At 45.5% G+C, this 22,406-nt stretch overlaps 1 protein-coding gene across 1 annotated transcript in view; it reads left to right on the forward strand.

Annotated features, from left to right (window-relative positions):
* Positions 1 to 22,406, forward strand: part of LOC124623137 (paired box protein Pax-6-like) — a 129,852-nt gene that overhangs the window by 16,364 nt on the left and 91,082 nt on the right. The window contains 1 exon segment of the mRNA XM_047148928.1: positions 13,668 to 13,833. Coding sequence (XP_047004884.1) covers positions 13,668 to 13,833 — 166 coding nt within the window.

Below are 22,406 nucleotides of genomic sequence, written 5' to 3' on the forward strand. Positions count from 1 at the left end.
TTAAAGTTCTCATCCAACCCATTCCATTCCCGGGTTATCAACAAACCGACTTCGTTCCCCAAATCCCCCCCCCCTTTTTCCCTGCGAATGGCCCAGTAGCTTACTGAAAGTAGCTTCACCATCGACAGCAATTGGCGTGAAACCTGGACTGCAAATTCTCCATCTCACTGAGACATCGTATTCATCCTCTCTACAAACACCCAGAGGTTTTGAACTCCACAGCACGAGTGAAAGAGTATGAATCGCATCCTAACACGACGCGGAACGTGTGCATACAAGATTCACAAACGGGATAAGCAGTCGTGTCCAAGCTGCGATTCTGGAACACAGAACCAGACCATCCGACACATCGAGGAGTGTAAATTGAGACCTTATCTGGGTCATCCAGACGATTTCTTCACCGCTGGATATGGAGACTCAACATTATAATCTAACAACTCTTCATTAGATTAGTGTCCCGTTTCCAGATATATCTGTTTTAGGGCACCGAAGTTAATCGGTAGAAATGGAACCCTTATAAGATCAGTTTGACGTCCGTCTGTCTATCCATCCGTTCAGACCCCTTTTTCTCATGAACGGTTAGAAGTATCACGTTCTGATTAATGTCAAATAATAAGTTCTACCGTCCCTTGTCACTGTAAGAGGCTTTTAAGTCAATGCAATCAGAAATTTAACCCTTCATGTTAGATATTTTAATACTAGGAAATTGGCTCCTCGGACCCTACACAACAACTATATACGTACATACATAATTAAGTTTGTATGGAACCCTCAAAGAGCAAGTCGTATTCGCGCCTGTTCTAGTTTTTGTACACTGAAGAGCGACAAAAACTGGTACACCTGCCAAATATAGTGTATGGCCCCCCGGGAGCACGCAGAAGTGCCGCAACACGAAGTGGCGTGGACTCGACTAACGTCTGAATTACTGCTGGAGGGAATTTACACCATAATCCTGCAGGTCTGTCCATAAATCCGTAAGAGTACGATGGGGTGGAGATCTCTTCTCACAGTCTGGAACTGCGCGACTGCTACGGTCGCAGGTTCGAATCCTGCCTCGGGCATGGATGTGTGTGATGTCCTTAGGTTAGTTAGGTTTAAGTAGTTCTAAGTTCTAGGGGACTGATGACCTCAGAAGTTAAGTCACATAGTGCTCAGAGCCATTTGAACCATTTGAACCATCTCTTCTCAACAGCACGTTGCAAGCCATCCCAGATATGCTCAATAATGTTCATGTCTGGGGAGTTTCGTAGCCAGCGGAAGTGTTTAAACTCAGAAGATTGTTCCTGGAGCCACTCCGTACCCATCTTGTAGTAAGTGTCGCATTGTTCTCCTGAAATTTCCCTACTCCGTCAGAATGCACAATGTGATCAAACAGGATTCTTAGGTACTGTACCCTCTCAGAGTCGTAACTAGGCATATCAGGGCTCCCATATCACTCCAACTACACACGCCACACACCATTACAGAGCCGCCACCAGCTAGAACAGTCTCCTGCTGACAAGCAGGGTCCATGGATTCATGAGGTTGTCTCCATGCCCGTACACGTCCATCCGCTCGATACAATTTGAAACGAGACCCGTCCGACCAGACAACACGATTCCAATCATCAATAGTTCAAATGGTTCAAATGGCTCTGAGCACTATGGGACTCAACTGCTGTGGTCATCAGTCCCCTAGAACTTAGAACTACTTAAACCTAACTAACCTAAGGACATCACACATATCCATGCCCGAGGCAGGATTCGAGCCTGCGACCGTAGCAGCAGCGCGGCTCCGGACTGGAGCGCCTAGAACCGTACGGCCACCGCGGCCGGCCCCAATAGTCCAACGTCGGTGTTGATGGGCCCAGGCAAAGCGTAAGGCTTCGTGTCGTCCAGTCATCAAGGGTAGACGAATGAGCCTTCGCCTCCGAAACCCCATATCGATAATGTTTCGTTTAATGGTTCGCACGCTGAAAGTTGTTGATGGCCCAGCATTGAAATCTGAAGAAATTTGCTGAACGGTCGCAGTTCGATTCTCGTCAGTCGTCGTTGGTCCCGTTCTCGCAGGATCTTTTTCCGGCCGGAGGGATGTCGCAGATTTGATGTTTTACCTGACTCCTGATATTCAGGAATGGTCGTACAGGAAAATCTTCACCTTATCTTTACCTCAGAAATGCTGTGTCCCATTGCTCGTGCGCCGACTATAAAACCACGTTCAAACTCACTTAAACCTTGATAACCTGCCACTGTAGCAGCAGTAAACGATCTAGCAATTGCGCCAGAAACTTGTTTCTTTACATAGGCGTTGCCGACCGCAGCATTGTATTCTGCCCGTTGACATATATCTGTATTTGAATATGCATGCCTATATCACTTTCTTTGGCGCTTCAGTGTAAAAGACTGTACCGAAAAGCACGGAGACCTGGAGAGGATTGACGTTGGGAGAAGGGGCTGACACTTGAACCTGAACGCAAATAAATGTAATTTAGTGCGCATAAAAAGGGGAAGTAGTCCACTACAATTTGATTCCACTATTCACCGCAGACCATTAGAATCAGCAAATACAGTAAAAAAACTTAGGAGCAACCATACGGACAAATATAAAGAAGAACCTCATAACGCAATAACTGCCTGAGACGCGTTAGAAGAGTCGTAAGGAGAATTTAATTCAGTTATGAAAAAAGTGAGTAACAAAACATTGTTCAACTTATTCTTGAGTATTGCTCATCAGTCTGGGACACTTGACAGATTCGACTAATAGAGGAAATAGAGAAGATACAACGGAGAACAGCGAGTTTGATGACGGAGTCGTTTAGTCGGCGGGAGATCGTTGCGAAGATGCTCAACAAATCCTAGTAATAGACTCTACAAGACATGCATTATGAATAACGGAGTGTTTAGTGTTGAAAGTCCAATAACGTACATTCCAAGAAGAGGCGAGTAGCACATTCCGTCCTCCCACATACATCTTATGAAGTGACCACGACGGGAAAGTGAGGTAAACCAACACGGAAGTTTATCGACGACCATTCTTCACACGCGCCAGTCGCGAATAGAGCAGGGAAGGGGGAGCAGATGGTGTACAAGAGGTATTCTCCACCACACACCGTAAGTTCTCTTGTGGAGCGTAACGTACATTTGATGTCTTCTACTTTCAAGTGCAAGTGAGCTACATCAGTGTCCATAACGCTTCGATGTCAATAGGGCCAACAACATAAAAATTTAAAGTTTCTTAGCCCCCTTCTGTTACGGCGTAAGGTCAGCGGCGGCACGCCAGTCGGGAACGACAGGGAAGAGAAGGCTGTGAGGAGAAGTCAGCCAATCGCACGCTGACCGACCTCCCTTCCAGGAGGACAACGCGACAGCAGCGGCCCCTACGTGAAGGGTGGCGGCCCACTTTGTCAGCCACTTGCATAGCAGCTTGAGGGTTAGCCACTCGGATAGCAGTTCAGGATAGACTTTGTCAGTCAGAAGTCAGCAGTCACTGCAAAGACATTATTTCGTATGTCGCCGTTTCCTTGCGGCACATCTGTATACACTACTGGCCACTGCGTACTGAAACTAGAATTCCTAGCGACGTCACACGACCTACCACGAGCCCTAACTCCACACTAAACGAAGCAGACTTTGCTGCTAGCCGATAATTACACAACTGGCCATTAAAATTGCAACACCAAGAAGAAATGCAGATGATAAACGGGTATTCATTGGACAAATATACTACAACTGACATGTGATTACATTTTTCACGCAATTTGGGTGCATAGATCCTGAGAAATCAGTACCAAGAACAACCACCTATACCCCTAATAACCGCCTTGATACACCTGGGCTTTGAGTCAAACAGAGCTTGGATGGCGTGTACAGGTACGGCAGCGCATGCAGCTTCAACACGATACCACACTTCCTCAAGAGTAGTGACTGGCGTATTGTGACGAGCCAGTTGCTCGACCACCATTCACCAGACGTTTTCAATTGGTGAGAGATCTGGATGATGTGTTGGTCAGGGCAGCAGTCGAACATTTTCTGTATCCAGAAATGCCCGTACAGGACCTGCAGCATGCGGTGGTGCATTATCCTGCTGAAATGTAGGGTTTCGCAGGGATCGAATGAAGGGTAGAGCCACGGGTCGTAACACATCTGAAATGTAGCACCCACTGTTCAAAGTGCCGTCAATGCGAACAAGAGGTGACAGAGACGTGTAACCAGTGGCACCCCATAGCATCACGCCGGGTGATACACCAGTATGGCGATGACGAATACACGCCTCCAATGTGCGTTCGCCGCGATGTCGCGGAACACGGATGCGACCATTATGATGCTGTAAACAGTACCTCGATTCATCTGAAAAATTGACGTTTTGCCATTCGTGCACCCAGGTTCGTCGTTGAGTACTCCATCAAAGGCGCTCCTGTCTGTGATGCAGCGTCAAGGGTAACCGCAGCCACGATCTCCGAGCTGATAGTCCATGCTGCTGCAAACGTCATCGAACTGTTCGTGCAGATGGTTGTTGTCTTGCAAAGTCCCCACCTGTTGATTCAGGGATCGAGACGTGGCTGCACGCTCCGTTACAGCCATGTGGGTAAGATGCCTGTCATCTCGACTGCTAGTGATACGAGGCCGTTGGGATCCTGTATCGCGTTCCGGATTACTCCCCTGAACCCACCGATTCCATATTCTCCTAACAGTCATTGGATCTCGAGCAACGCGAGCATCAATGTCGCGATACCATAAACCGCAATCGCGATAGGCTACAATCCGACCTTTATCAAAGTCTGAAACGTCATGGTACGCATTTCTCCTCGTTACACGAGGCATCATAACAACGTTTCACCAGGCTACGCCGGTCAACTGCTGTTTGTGTATGAGATATCGGTTGGAAACTTTCCTCATGTTGTAGGTGTCGTCACCGGCGCCAACCTTGTGTGAATGCTCTGAAAAGCTAATCATTTGCATATCACAGGATCCTCTTCCTGTCGGTTAAATTTCGCGTCTGTAGCACGTCATCTTCGTGGTGTAGCAGTTTTAATGGCCAGTAGTGTAATTGCCAAAGTTAAGTATTGTATTTGATTAATTGTAACAGAACTCATTAACACGAGTTGTTTTATTGTTTGTCTAGTGAACCGAGTAAGCAGGTTTCCTAGACACACCACCTTCCATTTGTATGACGTATCGAGCACGCGTTACATCATCGCTTGTGATGTGCACGTTAGCGTCAGCCCAGATCTGGGGCGTCACGCATGAGGACGGCGGCAGCCATTCCGGCAGGCTGAGGAATTTCAACTAGGCCTCTGCGCTCTGTGAAGGGGCGAAGCGAACCGGTTCTGCGCCTTTGTGCTGCCGATGGGTGATAAGCTAACTAAGGGACAGGCGTACCAACCACACGCGACCGCCGCCGGCCCGCCGGCTCTCAAAGGCCCGGCGGCGTCTCATCTGCGACGTTGGCAGCACTGAGGGGCAGTCTACCGTTAAAAACCCCGTGCGTCGCACCGCTTAGCAACGGTCGACAAGTGTAAATGGCCGTCCGTCGTACAACAGAGACTGCGTGAGGCGTTGAAGCTAAGGGCTCTCGCCAGCGTGACTAAACGTTCCGTTCTGCGAAAGTTAACTGCATTTCGACAAACAGTCTTTCTGACTTAAAAATCTGCAGACAGCTATGAATAACAATCATCATCATCGCATCACTATCATCAGCATCACCGTCGTCATGATCAGCAGCAACATCATGATCTTCATCGTCATCACCATATGCTGGACATTCTCTGCGGTATATTGGCCTTCTTCACATTGTTCAAAAAATGGTTCAAATGGCTCTGAGCACTATGCGAGTTAACTGCTGTGATCACTGCGAGACCGCTACGGTCGCAGGTTCGAATCCTGCCTCGGGCATGGATGTGTGTCATGTCCTTAGGTTAGTTAGGTTTAAGTAGTTCTAAGTTCTAGGGGACTGATGACCTGAGATGTTAAGTCCCATTGTGCTCAGAACCATTTTTTTTGTTTTTTTTTTGTTTTTGCTGTGGTCATCAGTCCCCTAGAACTTAGAACTACTTAAACCTAACTAACCTAAGGACATCACACACATCCATGCCCGAGGCAGGATTCGAACCTGCGACCGTAGCTGTCACGCGGTTCCAGACTGTAGCCCCCAGAACCGCACGGCCACACGGCCGGCTTCAGATTGTTACTTGCAATTTTGTCTACAACTATACTCATCCGTGTTTTCTCCTGTGTGTTTTGTTTTGTAAAACAGTAAAACACTGGAACAATGAATATCTGGAAGAAAAATCTCCCAAATGCGTCTCGACATGACCACGACGAGTATGAGAGAAATTAGAGATCACGCACAGATTTCCCTATAGTCATTCTTCCCAAGCAACATTCGCGAGTAGAACAGAGAAGTGGGAAGACGATTTTCGTACCAGAGGCCAGTGCCAGACTGAGATTCGAACTCGAGGCCTTTGGGTTTCTCGGGTACGTGCTCTACCGAGTGGTCAGTGCATCTCACTGTCATACGCAGGACCTGACTTCAATCCCCGGTACTGCAAGGGATATTTCCCTTGGCGAGAGTGCTGGTAGGGGTGCAAACAACCTCGTGAAACCACCTGATCGGCTACTCCACCGATCAGTAGCCGTCCGGTGTCCAGTAACCCGACAACGACCGGGAGAGCGGTTTGCTGACAGCCGATGACGTGGCGGCTGGTCGGAGCCGGATGGCACGACTAGGGTCAGGTCACGGAACTTTACGTTATCAGAGGAATTCTCCACCAAGTATTGTTGTAGAGGTACCTAAAGAGATTTTCAAATTCTCGATGTCAGTCACACAAATAAATGATAGATACAGGATGGCATTAATAGTAAGCGTAAAATAAAACGATTGACAAGAACGACTTCAGTACTTACTAAAATACACTGCCGAAAAAAAAAATTAATATATCTGGGGTGACGACGTCGAATTGGATCCGTTGAACGCATACGCCAACTGGGGGATGGTAGACGTACTGATAATGGTTTCAACGTTGACCGCCAACAGACAGCGTAATGACTTAGCTACCGGAGGGCTATCTGTGTCTATCCTTTAATAAGGAATGCTCACAACCAGGAGGCTCAGCAAATATGTGGAAGCAATCAGGCAATCATTCCGCGAAGGCACACTCATGCTTCCTACAGCCAGCTCACTGTTTGATAAAAAATTCTGTTCTTATCAACTTAACACCTGATATGTGCTGCATCACAGATCGCTTTAAGGGGCTCCGGAACGCCCTATACTTGCAATGTTAAAATAACGCTTATAAATTACATCTTTCCTCACAAAGTATTTGAGGTAGGAAGTTGAACTTTTTACAGATTATTTATTGGAATATGGGCTACAACTTAACACAGGGATTTTACAAAATTTTAGTTCAGTTATTAAAGATGATTTTTTTCAATTGTAATGAAAATTCACAACATTTTTTTGCAATTTTTTATTTATATATTCAAAAATATACAGTTTTTTGGAAAAAGGCTGTGTTAAATTATGCAGAAGGTACTGTGTAACATTTACTGAAAGTTTGAAACAAATATGTTTGGAAGATCCTTAGAAAACATATAATTAGTATGAGAAAATAAAAGTTTTGGGACTCGAGCGACAAAGATTGGATTAACTTTTTAGTGCATTCCAGGTCCATAGGATGGATTATCTTCATCCTCTGCAAACTCCTCCTCCAGCTTCCTCTTGTTCCTCCTCCTGTTTACTCTTGCTTGTATTTCTAGACTCTTTACAGCCCTGTCTGCAGCCCGAAGGCGTTCATTGTCTAAAGCAAGCATCGCTCGTTGTTGTGTTCGTAGATTTTGCTACCATTTTCTTCAGTTGCAGTTACTGCAACACTGTTCCAAAAGGTGGTCATGTATGAACACTTATCACATTTCAGTTGTATTTCACTAGCAAGTCCTACGTGCTTTATTATGGAGAGTTCCAGACCAACTTCACTACAATGAATACATCTTACACAGTTTGAAAAAATTCCTTTGAGAATCGACATATCAAATATTTCATTCACATCCGATTCGCCCATAAAACATTCATAGTTTTCACTCATTGAACCAAGCTTCTTCTGTGAAGTATTTTCTTTCTCACTTTGACTGCTATGGGCAGGTGTACTTGAGAGGTTAGGTTCACTCACTTGGTTATCGTCTTTATTGTTTACAGTAATAACACATACCTTTGGCTTTCCAACATTTCTCCTTTTCTTAAAAGCCTTCAGAGGATTTCTAATAACTCTGCTTTTACTCATTATTATACTTCAACAAAACAGAGACTCAAGAAACAGAATTAATTACGAATATTTTCTAGATAACGACAGAGTAAATAAACATGAAACAATCGACAATCACACCAGCGATATATATTGAACCATCACAGGTTATCCACAACACATACTTTATCTCACATCACTAAAATGTACCTGATGAACACGGACGTTAATAATAACACCATTTGACAGCAGTTTAACAGCGCCACAGTGGGTCACGCCCATGTAGAACACATTTCAAAAAAAATTTAAAAATAGTTGTAGTCTTCGGAATTGAATAAATTATATATCTATTAAAACGTAATAGTCTGCAGATTCAGAAAACGCAAAAAAGTAAAAATTGAACTTTTCATGATTTTGAGCCTTTCCGGAGCCCCATAAGAAGTTAGTGGTAGCATGCACTGGGCTCCCAGTAGCAGTAGCTCATGATGGTCTGACGCTGCTCATAGGGATGATTCCAAGGAGATCTGCCATGCCTCGTTTTGAGTGCTATAGATGGTGGAAGACTTGTGCCAGGGGGTCGCGCGACACTCTGCCACTGACATGACAAAGCAGTGAAGTGGTGTGTATAAATGGAATCAGTGCAACAGGATGAGTCGACTTGGAGACGGTGGCATACAGGAGTAATCATGTTTGGACTTGAAATTCGCATTTTGCAGGTAAGTATTGTACCAACTGCAGTGGGATGAGACAGTGATGAAAGTAAAGCTGTGCTGAAGGGTTGTGAGTCACGCTCGGATAGTTTTATCGGTGCAACAGTTGCCCATGAGAGGGCAACTCCGTTTTAATCTGTCAGGAAGTTTCATATCAGCGTATACTCCGCTTCAGATTGGAAATTCGTTCTGAAATGTCTGTACTTGTCCACGATCACACCGTGAATAACACTCCACGATTCTTTTGTGTATTAGCGTGCCTGCAAGGTATGGTGCATCAACTGCAGTCATATAACACGACGTAAGAACACTGAACGAAAAAGGTACAACTGATACGACCTGAGACCAGTGTCACGCTTTGTCAGTGTGTGATTGATTTCAAACGTGGCAGGAACTAACACCCACACCAATCACTTCCCCGCAAACGTTGCGAAGGGAACAGCACGCAGTGGACCCCTGGGGGTCAGGTACGTCGAAAAGGCGGTTTCTCACAGCAGTACATGAAGCTGCATCTCTTCACTTGGCCAACCAACACACACACTGGACAGTAGCTGAATGGAGGCGTGTTGTGTGGACCGAACAGTCGCCATTTTGCTTCTTTTGAAATGATGCAAGACGCGTGCATTTAAGCTGGGGTGTGTGGAGAGTGTAGTCAGCCTGGACGCGTTTGCGTGTTTCTCATACCATGATTGAAACCCATCGATTCTCATCTCCGTGAACACAAACGAAGATGGTTATATCAACATCCTCGATGCACACTGTTCACCTTTCTTTTGCACCTACATAATGAAAATAGTGTGGGAACTGTTGTCTTCTAACAAGGGGAGGCCGCCAATTGTGAAATTCAGATTCGATTCATACTGCGCATAAGAAAAGCTCATGGCCAGAGGTGTAATGTGGCAAAGCACCAAGATGCACTTCTCAGCCGTTGTCGAGAAAATCGACAGTTAAAAGAAACCGTTGCGGTGAAATACTCTCTACGATTAATGATTTTCTACAGCGTCATAGCGCAGCGGTAAGCGCTGGAGTTCTTAATCCGAAGGTCGCCGGATCGAATCTCGCGCTATGCAATTTTTTTTTATTATTGGTTTTTTGTAATTCAAATATATATACTATTAATGAATTGCTTATGCATACTGGTGAAGGCGGATCGCTCTCCAATTGTACCGCCTCCATTTTTCAGTTTTTTTAACAGGGTGTACCAAAGCTCTCCCGTCCGCACTGATTTTCGACGATGTTATAAGTTGCGCTAGGGACCGCATCTACCTTCTTTCGAAGTTAGCAGGCATCTACGCTGTTATGCGGCGGCTCGTTTCGGCCTATTCAACATCTGTCCTTCAAGTGTAACGAGCGAGTAACGGAGTTTATATTTCATACATGCCGCAGCACATTTGTGTTCGTGGGGTCTCTATTCTAATTCGAACGTTTGACTTACGATGCACGTATTCGTTTCGGAATACCGTTTCTACGTCTTCCGTTAACTATACGTGGTTAACATTATGAAGACAATTAATAACATTTGTGAAATACAACTTTGTTTGCGGAAAACATAATGATGTTCGAAGTCGCCAGTTTTTGCACGACAAACGACTTTCAACAACGTATTATATGCATAATTCTTGCAACTGATTGCCTGGAATTATATATATATATATATATATATATATATATATATATATATATATATATATATATATATTACTAAAAACAAATACAAAAAAAGGGTTGCATGGCGCGAGATTCGATCCGGCGACCTTCGGATTACGAACCCGAGCGCTTACCGCTGCGCCACGACGCTGTAGAAAATTATTAATCGTAGAGAGTATTTCACGACAACGGTTTCTTTTAACTGTCGATTTTCTCGGCAACGGCTGAGAAGTGCATCTTGGTGCTTTGCCACATTACACCTCTGGCCATGAGCTTTTATTATGCGGAGTATGAATCGAATCTGAATTTCACAATTGGCGGCCTCCCCTTGTAAGATGAAAAGTCTGTCACGGCGTCAGGGCTGCACACGTAGGTCCCTGGTTTAACAAGCACCCAGGCAACCTGTCATATTTAGATTCTTCCACCAAATCTTCCCATCTCAATTCCATAGAAACTGTCTGGGTCTATACTATCTGATCAAAAGTATTCGGACACATTCATGTAATGCGGATTCGGCCAGCAAATGCCAAGAGAGGTGAACCTGTCGGTATGAAGGGAGGCAGGGAGTATTACAAGCAGAGAAGCACTTACAACTGAGCGGTCCAACCACGAGATTTCAGCGATAGAACGAGCGCTCGTTATTGGATGACACCTGAGTGATAGAATGCAAAAGGATATGAACACATTTTACAATGTTGTGTGCTGCATGCTGTTGAGGAACAGTTTGGAGATGATGACAATGCACCCTGTCATGAAGCAGCATCTGTGAGGCAATGATGGTGGACAATAAAATTCTTTGCCTCCAGATGACTGGGTGTTTGTGTTGTCCTCATCATTTCATCATCATTCGTGAAAGTGGCGAGACTGGACTGAGTGAAGGTTGGGAATTTGTACGGGCGCTCATAACCGCGTAGTCGAGAGACCCGCATACCAAACATCGTCATCATCATCATCATCATCGTCAGTAACATTCTTGAAATACACTGGCCCACCCAAAGTCCAGACCTGATCCAATGAACCACCTTTAGGAAGAGTTACTGACGACATTTCTCCTCACCCTGCGCCCAATGTCACTAACTTCTCTGGTTTCGGTTCTTGAGAAATAATGGACTGCCATTCGTCCATAGACATTCAGACGCCTCACTGAAAGTGCTGCAGCGGAGTTCAAGGCGACATAAAGGCAAAAGGTGAACACACCCCATGTTAACGCCGACAAACAGGTGTCCAGGTGCTTTTGGTCACAGAATGTAGGTAAGTACAGTAAATCTGTTGACGCCAGCTGCCGCTGCCTCATAGTGACTGCTCCTCTCCAGCCACAGCTCCTTCTCAATGTTGAAGCCCGTAACAGGTGGTTGCTCGTCACCAGCCACTTCCCCATGGTAGTCTGGTAGCCAGTAGCTGGTAGTTGATCCTCACCACCAACAGCTATGTCCCCTTGTGGTAGCCAGTAGCTGACGGTTTTTCCTCATCAACCACAGTCCCCTCCGGAGTGTGGCAGCCAGTAGCTGGTGCTTGCTCGTCACCAACTACAGCCACATTCCAGTGCGGTTGCCAGTGGGGGGTGGTTGTCTCTCACCAGACACAGCTCCATCCTAGCTTGATACCCATTAGCTGTGGTGACAAGTATGTCGTAGTGGCTCCTCTCTAGCTGCAACCTCGTCCTAGTGTGGTGGCCAGTATCTGGTGGTTTCTCCTCAGTGGTCAGTCACCTCTCCAGTGTGTTACAGTAGCTGGCAGTTCTTCCTCACCATTCACAGCCCCCTCCTATGTGGTAGCCAGTATGTGGTACTTGCTTCTCACCAGCCACAGCCCCTTCCCGTGTGGAAGCCAGTGTATGGTGATTGCTCGTTACCAGCCATCTTGATGCCCAGTAGCTGGTGGTTGTATGTCGCCAGTCACAACCTCGTACTGAAACGTCCCCTTAGAAAAATTATACACGACTGTGTTTGTCTCTGGTGTTGTTCCATTGTGTCTAACTGTTGCTGTGTTTGTCTCTGGTGTTGTTCCATTGTGTCTAACTTTTGAAGCCTTTGTCCCATTTGTCTCTGATTTTGTTAAAGCGTTGTGTCTAACTTTTGTAGCCTTTGTGCCATTTGTTGCATTAACTGTAATAACAGTGCACTGGTGTCTGAAACATGTTCCTCAGTGCTATTCGGCAGTGCATTTGAACCGGCAACATTCGCACTTTGAAAAGCAGAAAATGTGTCTTGATTTATTTGAGAAAACGGTGAGGACGCAAAACCTGAATCTACAGTATTTGCAAAATTGTGTCCTGTCATTTCGGATTCCTGAGGCGAGCTATTGCCGACGGATCGATCGACAATGCTTCCCTGTTCACTAATTGTTTCACTGCCTACATCGTTATTTGCAGCCCGCTCCATTGCCCTATGCACAATTACCAAAGTACTACTCTGAACATTAGTTATTTCATTACATGGTGGCGCTAACACACTGCTTTCGTCTTCACTGTCATTTCTCAGTTTACTTTGGAGCCTAGTATTACGTTTTTCACACGCCATTATTGTCACAATATTTCACACGACAACACAGAAAAACACAATTTGAAGAGCAAAAATAAGAGAACACATTAACATAGCACTGAAAATAATATCAAGTTAATTGCAAGTGCAGCTGCGAAATACTTGGCGCAAATCTACATGCAACTGTGTACAACATTCAACTGTGTACAACAATGAAAAACTACAACTACAAAGGAAATTCTCTCTATAATTACGCACTAGCAATAAACAAAAGCTACACTAATTACACAAACTACAAGAAAAAATCAGAAGATTCCAGTGAGGTATCCTGGCAGGGTCGCCATATGAAACGTCCCCTTTGAACTACCGCTGTTGTAGTCAGTAGCTGTCAGCTGCAACCGCATACCAGCGTGGCGGCCAGTAGCTAGTGGTTGCTCCCCAGCAGACGCAGCGTGGTGGCCAGTAGCTAGTGGTTGCTCCCCAGCAGACGCAGTGTGGCGGCCAGTAGCTAGTGGTTGCTCCCCAGCAGACGCAGCGTGGCGGCCAGTAGCTAGTGGTTGCTCCCCAGGAGACGCAGTGTGGTGGCCAGTAGCGAGCGGCGGCCGTGTGTTGCAGGGCACAGCGGCGTCAACCAGCTGGGCGGCGTGTTCGTGGGCGGCCGGCCGCTGCCGGACTCGACGCGCCAGAAGATCGTCGAGCTGGCGCACTCGGGGGCGCGGCCCTGCGACATCTCGCGCATCCTGCAGGTCTCCAACGGCTGCGTCTCCAAGATCCTCGGCAGGTAACGCTCGCCTTACCTCACCTCACTTTCCTCTCGTCCCGTCTCTTCTCTGATTGCCGGAGTGGCTATGCGGTCTGTTCCAGTACTTCTTACAGATAACTACACTACTGGCCATTAAAATTGCTACACCACGAAGATGACGTGCTACAGATGCGAAATTTAACCGACAGGAAGAAGGTGCTGTGATATGCAAATGATTAGCTTTTCAGAGCATTCATACAAGGTTGGCGCCGGTGACGACACCTACAACGTGCTGACATGAGGAAAGTTTCCAACCGATTTCTCATACACGAACAGCAGTTGACCGGCGTTCCCTGGTCAAACGTTGTTGTGATGCCTCGTGTAAGGAGAAGAAACGCGTACCATCACGTTTCCGACTTTGACAAAGGTCGGATTGTAGCCTATCACGATTGTGGCTTATCGTATCGGGACATTGCTGCTCGCGTTGGTCGAGATCCAATGACTGTTAGCAGAATATGGAATCGGTGGGTTCAGGGGGGTAATACGGAACGCCGCGCTGGATCCCAACGACCTAGTATCACTAACGGTCGAGATGACAGCCATCTTATCCGCATGGCTGTAACGGATCGTGCAGCCACGTCTAGATCCCTGAGTCAACAGATGGGGACGTTTGCAAGACAACAACCATCTGCACGAACAGTTCGACGACGTTTGCAGCAGCATGGACCGTGGCTGCGGTTACCGTTGACGCTGCATCACAGACAGGGGCGCCTGCGATGGTGTACTCAGCGACGAACCTGGGTGCACGAATTTGCAAAAGTCATCTTTTCGCATGAATCCAGGTTCTGTTTACAGCATCATGATGGTTGCATCCATATTTCGCGACATCGCGGTGAACGCACATTGGAAGCGTGTATTCGTCATCGTCATACTGGCGTATCACCCGGCGTGATGGTATGGGGCGCCATTGGTTACACGTCTCGGTCACCTCTTGTTCGCATTGACGGCACTTTGAACAGTGGACATTACATTTCAGATGTGTTACGACCAGTGGCTCTACCCTTCATTCGATCCCTGCGAAACCCTACATTTCAGCAGGATAATGCACCACCGCATGTTGCAGGTCCTGTACGGGCCTTTCTGGATACAGAAAATGTTCGACTGCTGCCCTGGCCAGCACATTCTCCAGATCTCTCACCAATTGAAAACGTCTGGTCAATGGTGGCCGAGCAACTAGCTCCTCACAATACGCCAGTCACTACTCTTGATGAAGTGTGGTATCGTGTTGAAGCTGCATGTGCAGCTGTACTTGTACACGCCATCCAAGCTGTGTTTGAGCGAATGCCCAGACGTATCAAGGCCGTTATTACGGCCAGAGGTGGTTGTTCCGGGTACTGTTTTCGCAGGATCTATGTACCCAAATTGCGTGAAAATGTAATCACATGTCAGTTCTAGTATAATATATTTGTCCAATGAACACCTGTTTATCGTCTGCATTTCTTCTTGGTGTAGCAATTTTAATCGCCAGTAGTGTAAACTTTTTTTTAATACTGAATCAGATGGTTTCGAAAGTTTTACCTGTCTATTTTACTTACACCCAAACCTCCAGATGTCAGGCTCTCAGATCGCTATCAAACGTTGTATGTTAATAAAGTATGAATCACAACTCCGATGTAGTTCGTACACAACAGAATGCGCGTAAGTGTTAATTAAAAGTAAAACGAGATTGGCGAAGCACATAAAAAGCATAACTGTGAATAACTCGTTTGCATAGCTTCCGTAATGAAGCCTGCTTGGTAGCTCAGTGTATTCGATTAGAGGGCTAGCTGGCGTCTGTAATACAAAATAAATAAATAAAAATACAATAAAAAATTTAGTGAATGGATTACCGATAAACTTAAACGGGTGTCATTGAACGTCAGCTTCGAACAAATGCTACGAACAAAATGAGATAAAAAAAAGCTGGTAGAGCGTTTAATCTCCGTGAAAAGGGTCCTTGGTTCAAACCCTCACGACGAATTTTGTTTTACTGTATTATGCGTGAAAGTGTTAAATGCGACAACATGTTTATGACATGTAAAACGATGTTTGGAGTTTATAGCAGTTTTCTCTTGACAGTCTGCTTTCACTTCGTTTCTTTGAAAGCAGTAAACACATAGAGTACGTTTGTAGTTTCATAGAATATACAATCAGAAGTGAAAAATAAGTAGTGTCATAACAGGTGTGGAAGTAATAATAATAATAATAATAATAATAATTATTATTATTATTATTATTATTATATGTATTAGTAGTAGTAGTAGTAGTAGTAGTAGTAGTAGTAAACAAAATAATAAGATCAATAGTAAGTACATAACGTTCAACTAACAAAGTAAAAGCAGACTTCCGAAACAACATCGCTACAAACTCTGAAAACTCCTTTTGCATGTTAGTAAAATGTTCTCCCATATAAAAGATTCACATGTAAATAGTTACAAAAATTGTCATCAGTAGTGCTTGAACGTGTGACCTCTGATACGACCACCACACGCATTACCATATCACCCACGAGAGATTTGCAGTAGAAACTCTGACAGATATGGTTTTCCTGTGCTGCCGTTTATGCATGTTGTACTGCACAGCATCACATATTACGAACTAAACCTGTGTCTTGCTTGATACTCTACCAACACACGTTGTATATTTGGTACCGATCTGAGTGTCTATATCTGGAAGTTTTGGTGTTAGATTATCAGTCCCTCCACTGGATACGTGCCATGGTGTGATTCGAATAATGCAGGGTGTTACTTAAAGATTCTTCCGATTTCGCAAGAATTTGTTGTACTTGAATTAATATAGAAAGTTATGGGGGATTTTAACTTACGCATAGGGCTACAAAAGTTTTCTCCTGTAGGAATTATCTTATTTTACAAGGGTACATCTATTACAGTAGCTGAATGGTCAGCACAGCTGACTGCCAGAGAGCCGGGTTAGATTCCTCGTACATACATCGAATTTCTTCCTTGGTAGCATGAATGGAGCGGGGTGGACTTCGGCCTCATGATGCCAGTTGAGGGGAGGGGGGGGGGAAGTGGGGGGGGGGGGTGAGTAGCAGCGACTCCAGGTGTCGAAAACTGAGAATGTGACTGGGAGAGCGGGGTGCCGACGCAGTGACCCTCCATACTGCATCCAATAACGCTGTTAGTGAAGGATGGCAGGGTGGTCGGTTGGTGCCGAGTGGCTCATCGGGGTCTGTGGATCGTGTCTGTATTACACCTGTTACGAGGGCCTTCAAAAAGTAAGTTACACGTGCCTCCCAAGCTAAGACCCTTGCATAACAAGAGAGTCGCGTTGTCAAAAGAGTACGTGTTCTGACTTTCCCGCAGACACAGTTCTGCTGCTTTAACAAGTGCATCAAAGAGTGAGAGCGAAATGGCGCGACAGCTGGATGCGTACTCCGAAGCTGAAGTACGTGAGATAGTAAAATTCTTCTGGACAGAACGTCTAAACTGCACACTGGTTCACTGTGAAATTCTGGCAATAATGGGCCAAATGCAATGTAGTGTCCAGCTGTAGTGAAATGGTGCCAACAATTTGATAGAGGTCGGACAAACGTTGTCGATGCTGATGGGAGAGGAAGGCCATCGCCATCGACGAAAAACGATAGTGTTCACGGAAATCGCAAATTTTCCGACGATGAGGGCGTTCACACTGCGGTTCTCGAATGGCTCCGTGACCAAGGAGCGGATTTCTGTCGTCGAGGAAATGAACGAGATAGGACATTCCCACCGCTGTTTACGTACCCGGTGACTGTTCAAAAATAAAGCATTGTATCTGTGTCACTTTGATGTGTAGTACAGCAATCAGTAAGAGTTACTGTACCAACCATAATAATATGTAGTTTACAATCGACGAGAATTTAAACTGGAGAAAGCACAGTTTGGAACTCGTAAAGAAACTTTGTTCAGCCACATTTGCATTTAGGATCATTGCAAATCTTGGAGAAACACAAATCTGTAAGCTGGAGATATTTAGCATATTTTCATTCAATAATGTCATATGGGGTAACTCATCCTTAAGAAAGAAAGTCTTCGTTCCTCAAAAAGGTGCTGTAACAATATTATGTGGTGCTCACCCACGATCAAATGGTTCAAATGGCTCTGAGCACTATGGGACTTAACTTCTAAGGTCATCAGTCCCCTAGAACTTAGAACTACTTAAACCTAACTAACCTAAGGACATCACACACACCCATGCCCGAGGCAGGATTCGAACCTGCGACCGTAGCGGTCGCGCGGTTCCAGACTGTAGCGCCTAGAACCGCTCGGCCTCCCCGGCCGGCTCGCCCACGATCGTTTCGCAGTCATATGCTTAAGGAGTTGGGCATTCTGACTACTGCTTTACAGTATATTTAATACCTCGTGAAATTTGTTGTAAACAATCAACTGTTGAAAAGGAACAATGGGGAACATAAAACTTCCTGGCAGATTAAAACTGTGTGCAGGACCGAGACTCGAACTCGGGACCTTTGCCTTTCGCGGGCAAGTGCTCTACCATCTGAGCTACCCAAGCACGACTCCCCGCCCCATTTGGAATGGTGAACATAGTTACAATACGTTCATTACTCCTCGCTAAAGTTCTTTTTAGCATAAAAATGGGTAAACAATGCTGCAACAAAAAGCTTTGAGCACTTATACAGAGACATAAACTGTCTGACAGGCAGCAAAAGAAGATTTGAAAACGAACTGACAAAGTTTCTCCTTGGCAACTCCTCCTATTCCGCAGAATAATTTCTATTGTAATAGTGTTAAAAGATGGTGGGTAGGAACTACTAACTCACATCTGTACATCTCTTTTTCTAAAAAAAAAAAAAGAATTACAAATGTTCATCACGTAACCACGTGAACAAATTAATTTGTGATGTGAATGTAAAATGACTCGGCCCACGTTATCACGATTTATCGTGCAAAATGATCCATGGAATATGCACTCCTACGGGCAGCCATGTGAACCGGCAGCTTACAGTTGGCGACGAGGTAAACTTGCAATTTCGACCCTTAAGTTAAAATTCACCGCAGATTTGTGCTTCATTACGGTTGAAAATATAGCTGAGTGAAATCGCATGAATCTTTTTGAAACCCCGTGGATTTGGCGAAACTTTTGATGTCTGCGTTCCTCCTATTACCAACAACATCAAGATCAGTTAAATAAACTGCTGACAATTTTTTCTCCGCCGGGCCACCATGTAGGCTGATATTCAGCGAGAGCAGGGGATTAAAGACAAAGCCACATGGAACAGAATAAAATATCTTATGAGTGGAAAAAATAATCGATATAAAGACTATTTTTTTAAACTGCACATCTTTACACATTTCTGGAATCAAAAATTTTTTGCTGTGTTAGCCGTGCTACTTTCGGTACCCCTTTTACTTCACCCTTTTGTGTCTGGTCCTGACAAACTCGTAATCCATAAACAGCGCTAGACCAGCGACAGCTGAACACAGAAGGAATGCCAGTAACGCTCACCAGAAAGTCAAAGTCCACAGGCGGGTCGATACCCAAATAATAGCTAAGCGAGATTTGTAACAGCTCTTGCGGCGAGCTATCGAAGGCTAACTTGTGGCTGCATGGCTAGCTAGCTATGTGCTGCGAGTGGTCTGGTCTGAGTGACGTGTTGCTCAAGCCCCTGGTGGCGTCTATCAGTTGCTAGCTGTGATGCCTCCGAGACGCTGTCGATACGGTCTGTTGGAGAGGTTATTATACACCCGGAGCGTTGTGACATGCGTAGACACTTCTTGACATAATGTGCACATGGTGGTCGAGGCTTCGGTGTTCAAACCTGCGCCACTCGTCAAAAGTGGCTATCCTAATGCCATCCAGACCACTTGAAGACGTACTCAAGTGTCAACTGGTCCCAAGCATGCTCTGCGTCGTGTCAGCAGAAACTGCAGGCCATTCTGTTCATTTGATATCTGCCTCCTGGAGAAAGATATTCACTAGATGGACTTGATGTACTGGGGTGTTTTCGTGATGAAAGACGAACCCATAGTCAGTTTGTTGATTGTAGGAGTGGACAGTAGCGTGGAGGATCCTGCCTCAATACTGCACAGCCGTTCAATTGTGTTCAACAGCGATGATAGATGACCGACATCCAAATATGATACCGGCCCCACGCATGACTTACCCACCAACAAGCTGGACATGAGGTATTGCGTGTCTGACACGAACACTGAACACTGGTACTTGGCCGCCTCCTTGTTGGTGAAGAGGACCGGCACTATTGTTCCTGTTTCCATTACAGGTGTTCCCTTGCTCACCTTCTCCGCACACACTATGCTGCTGGTTGGTAATATTGTGCACAGTGGGCTCCTAGAGGCCAAATTAATTGTGTGGATGACGCATATCTTTTCTGAGAAATTTATTTTGAGATCTTTTGTCTCCCCTCAACATTTTTCTTTCCCTCCACACCTCCTTGCAATGTCGAATTAATTACTTTTGTATAAGTTGGCAAAATCCTGAACGACAGATTTATTATTTACACTATTCGTCATAGTTTTTTTTACGCTACGCACTTTATCTGACCATTTCATACTTAAACTCCTTTTGCAGCACCCTGTTTCCAATGTTTACTGTTGCCTTTTTATACAACTCATGCTGGAATACACACCGACAGCGAATCTCTTGTGTTGCCAATTTCCATCCACAAGATCATCATCCGGTCCTGGTTTCTGAGATACATGAAACAGAAACATCATCAGCACGAAGCACTTGAAAGAAAAATACTTTTGATTTGCTGCCAAGTCGCGTTTAATAGTGCTAGCACCAACGCCACAGCGTATGTCTGCACACGCTTTAAAACGCGTTGAATTCGATGGTCACGTCTTTGTTCGGATAGAAACAGTGATATAGAGAAAGCAGCGATTTGTTACTATAGCATACCAGCACTTGTCCCTTTTCCGACAGTTTTAAATTAATTTGTCTCGGATATCGTTAGGAACAGAGCTTACTTTTTATGTGACGGCTCCCCCTGGGCTAAAAAGGCTTCATGGAGACTTCACAGTGGCAAATTACGCCAGTAGACATGGGTACGTTGTTCAGTGACATGCTAAAGCAAGCTTATGATTTCTGCTGTCTTAGGATTCCGTTACTGCTAAGTGAACGGACTTCAGCTTGCACCGTCTTCAAAGCCTTATTAAGGCCAACGATATCCTCTCTGACATGCGACGCACGCAGACGGAGTGCCGCAATACGATATTGTGACATCAACGACTCAGTGTTCGTCGAGTGTGGGGTCTCATATCGTAGACCGTCGCTGTAGCGCCGCGGCGGTCGCGCACCTCCTAGACTGCGACGTCTGACTTCTGAACGTCTTCCTGGAAGTCGCTAGGCGCATTGTCACGCACATCACAAGCTGCTTCGAAGCCACTCCTATCTCGAGGAAGTGGAAGTGAACTGTTTCCAATCCTGCAGCTTATCGTGGGAATACGTTTCGTGAGAGCAGTCCCAGATAAAGTGGTTCTCGGAATACCCAAACACTTCCGCAACGCAGCAGATATCCATTCCGTCTGGCAGTCCGGTTCACCACACGCGTCAGCGCCTGACAGTGTGTACGAATGAGTACTGAAAATCTGTGCCTTCAGTGTCCTCTGACACTCCGAACACGCCAACTGTGAGGCGAACCCCGAAGTCCCGTGTGTAAGATGCGACGCCATGACAGCTTGAGTCTCTTACACGTATGTACCAGTCCGACCTAATCGAGTCATAGCATGTGGTGATTGCAAAACAGTGAAGTGAAGTCCCAGAGAGGTGGCGCTCAAATCAAACGTGTACTGCACTGAGCATTTCTGAAAGGCGAGAAATAAATGGTGAAATAATTTTAGCCGGCCGCGGTGGCCGAGCGGTTCTAGGAGCTTCGGTCCGGAACCGTGCGACTGCTACGGTCGCAGGTTCGAATCCTGCCTCGGGCATGGATGTGTGTGATGCTGCAGAGTGAAGGTCTCATTCTGGAAGCGTCCCCCAGGCTGTGGCTAAGCCATGTCTCCGCAATATCCTTTCTTTCAGGAGTGCTAGTTCTGCACGGTTCGCAGGAGAGCTTCTGTAAAGTTAGGAAGGTAGGAGACGAGGTACTGGCAGAAGTAAAGCTGTGAGGACGGGGCGTGAGTGGTGCTTGGGTAGCTCAGTTGGTAGAGCACTTGCCCGCGAAAGACAAAGGTCCCGAGTTTGAGTCTCGGTCCGGCGCACAGTTTTAATCTGCCAGGAAGTTTCATGTCAGTGCACACTCCGCTGCAGAGTGAAGGTCTCATTCTGATAACTATCCTTCATAACGATCGAATACAGTGTCAACAACTCTTTAAGATTGTACAGGTGAAGTTATATTTCACTTACCTAGAAAATCCTATATCATTTTATTGGAATGTTGTTAACTTGTATACTTGAAAAAAGAGACAGCTGTCTCTCTTTTCAAGTATACCTGTTATCTGGTCGTGGTGTACAAGACAACATGGAGTCGCCAATCAATTGTTAACTTGTAGTCGCAAAATACTGTAGAGTTTATGCAGCACTCGTTTGATTTGTACATAACCACACGGCGTAAAGAACCACACACACACCAAAAAATTTTTACTAGACGTAAA

Source organism: Schistocerca americana, chromosome 7, assembly GCF_021461395.2.
Source record: "Schistocerca americana isolate TAMUIC-IGC-003095 chromosome 7, iqSchAmer2.1, whole genome shotgun sequence".
Classification (NCBI taxonomy): Eukaryota; Metazoa; Arthropoda; class Insecta; order Orthoptera; family Acrididae; genus Schistocerca; species Schistocerca americana.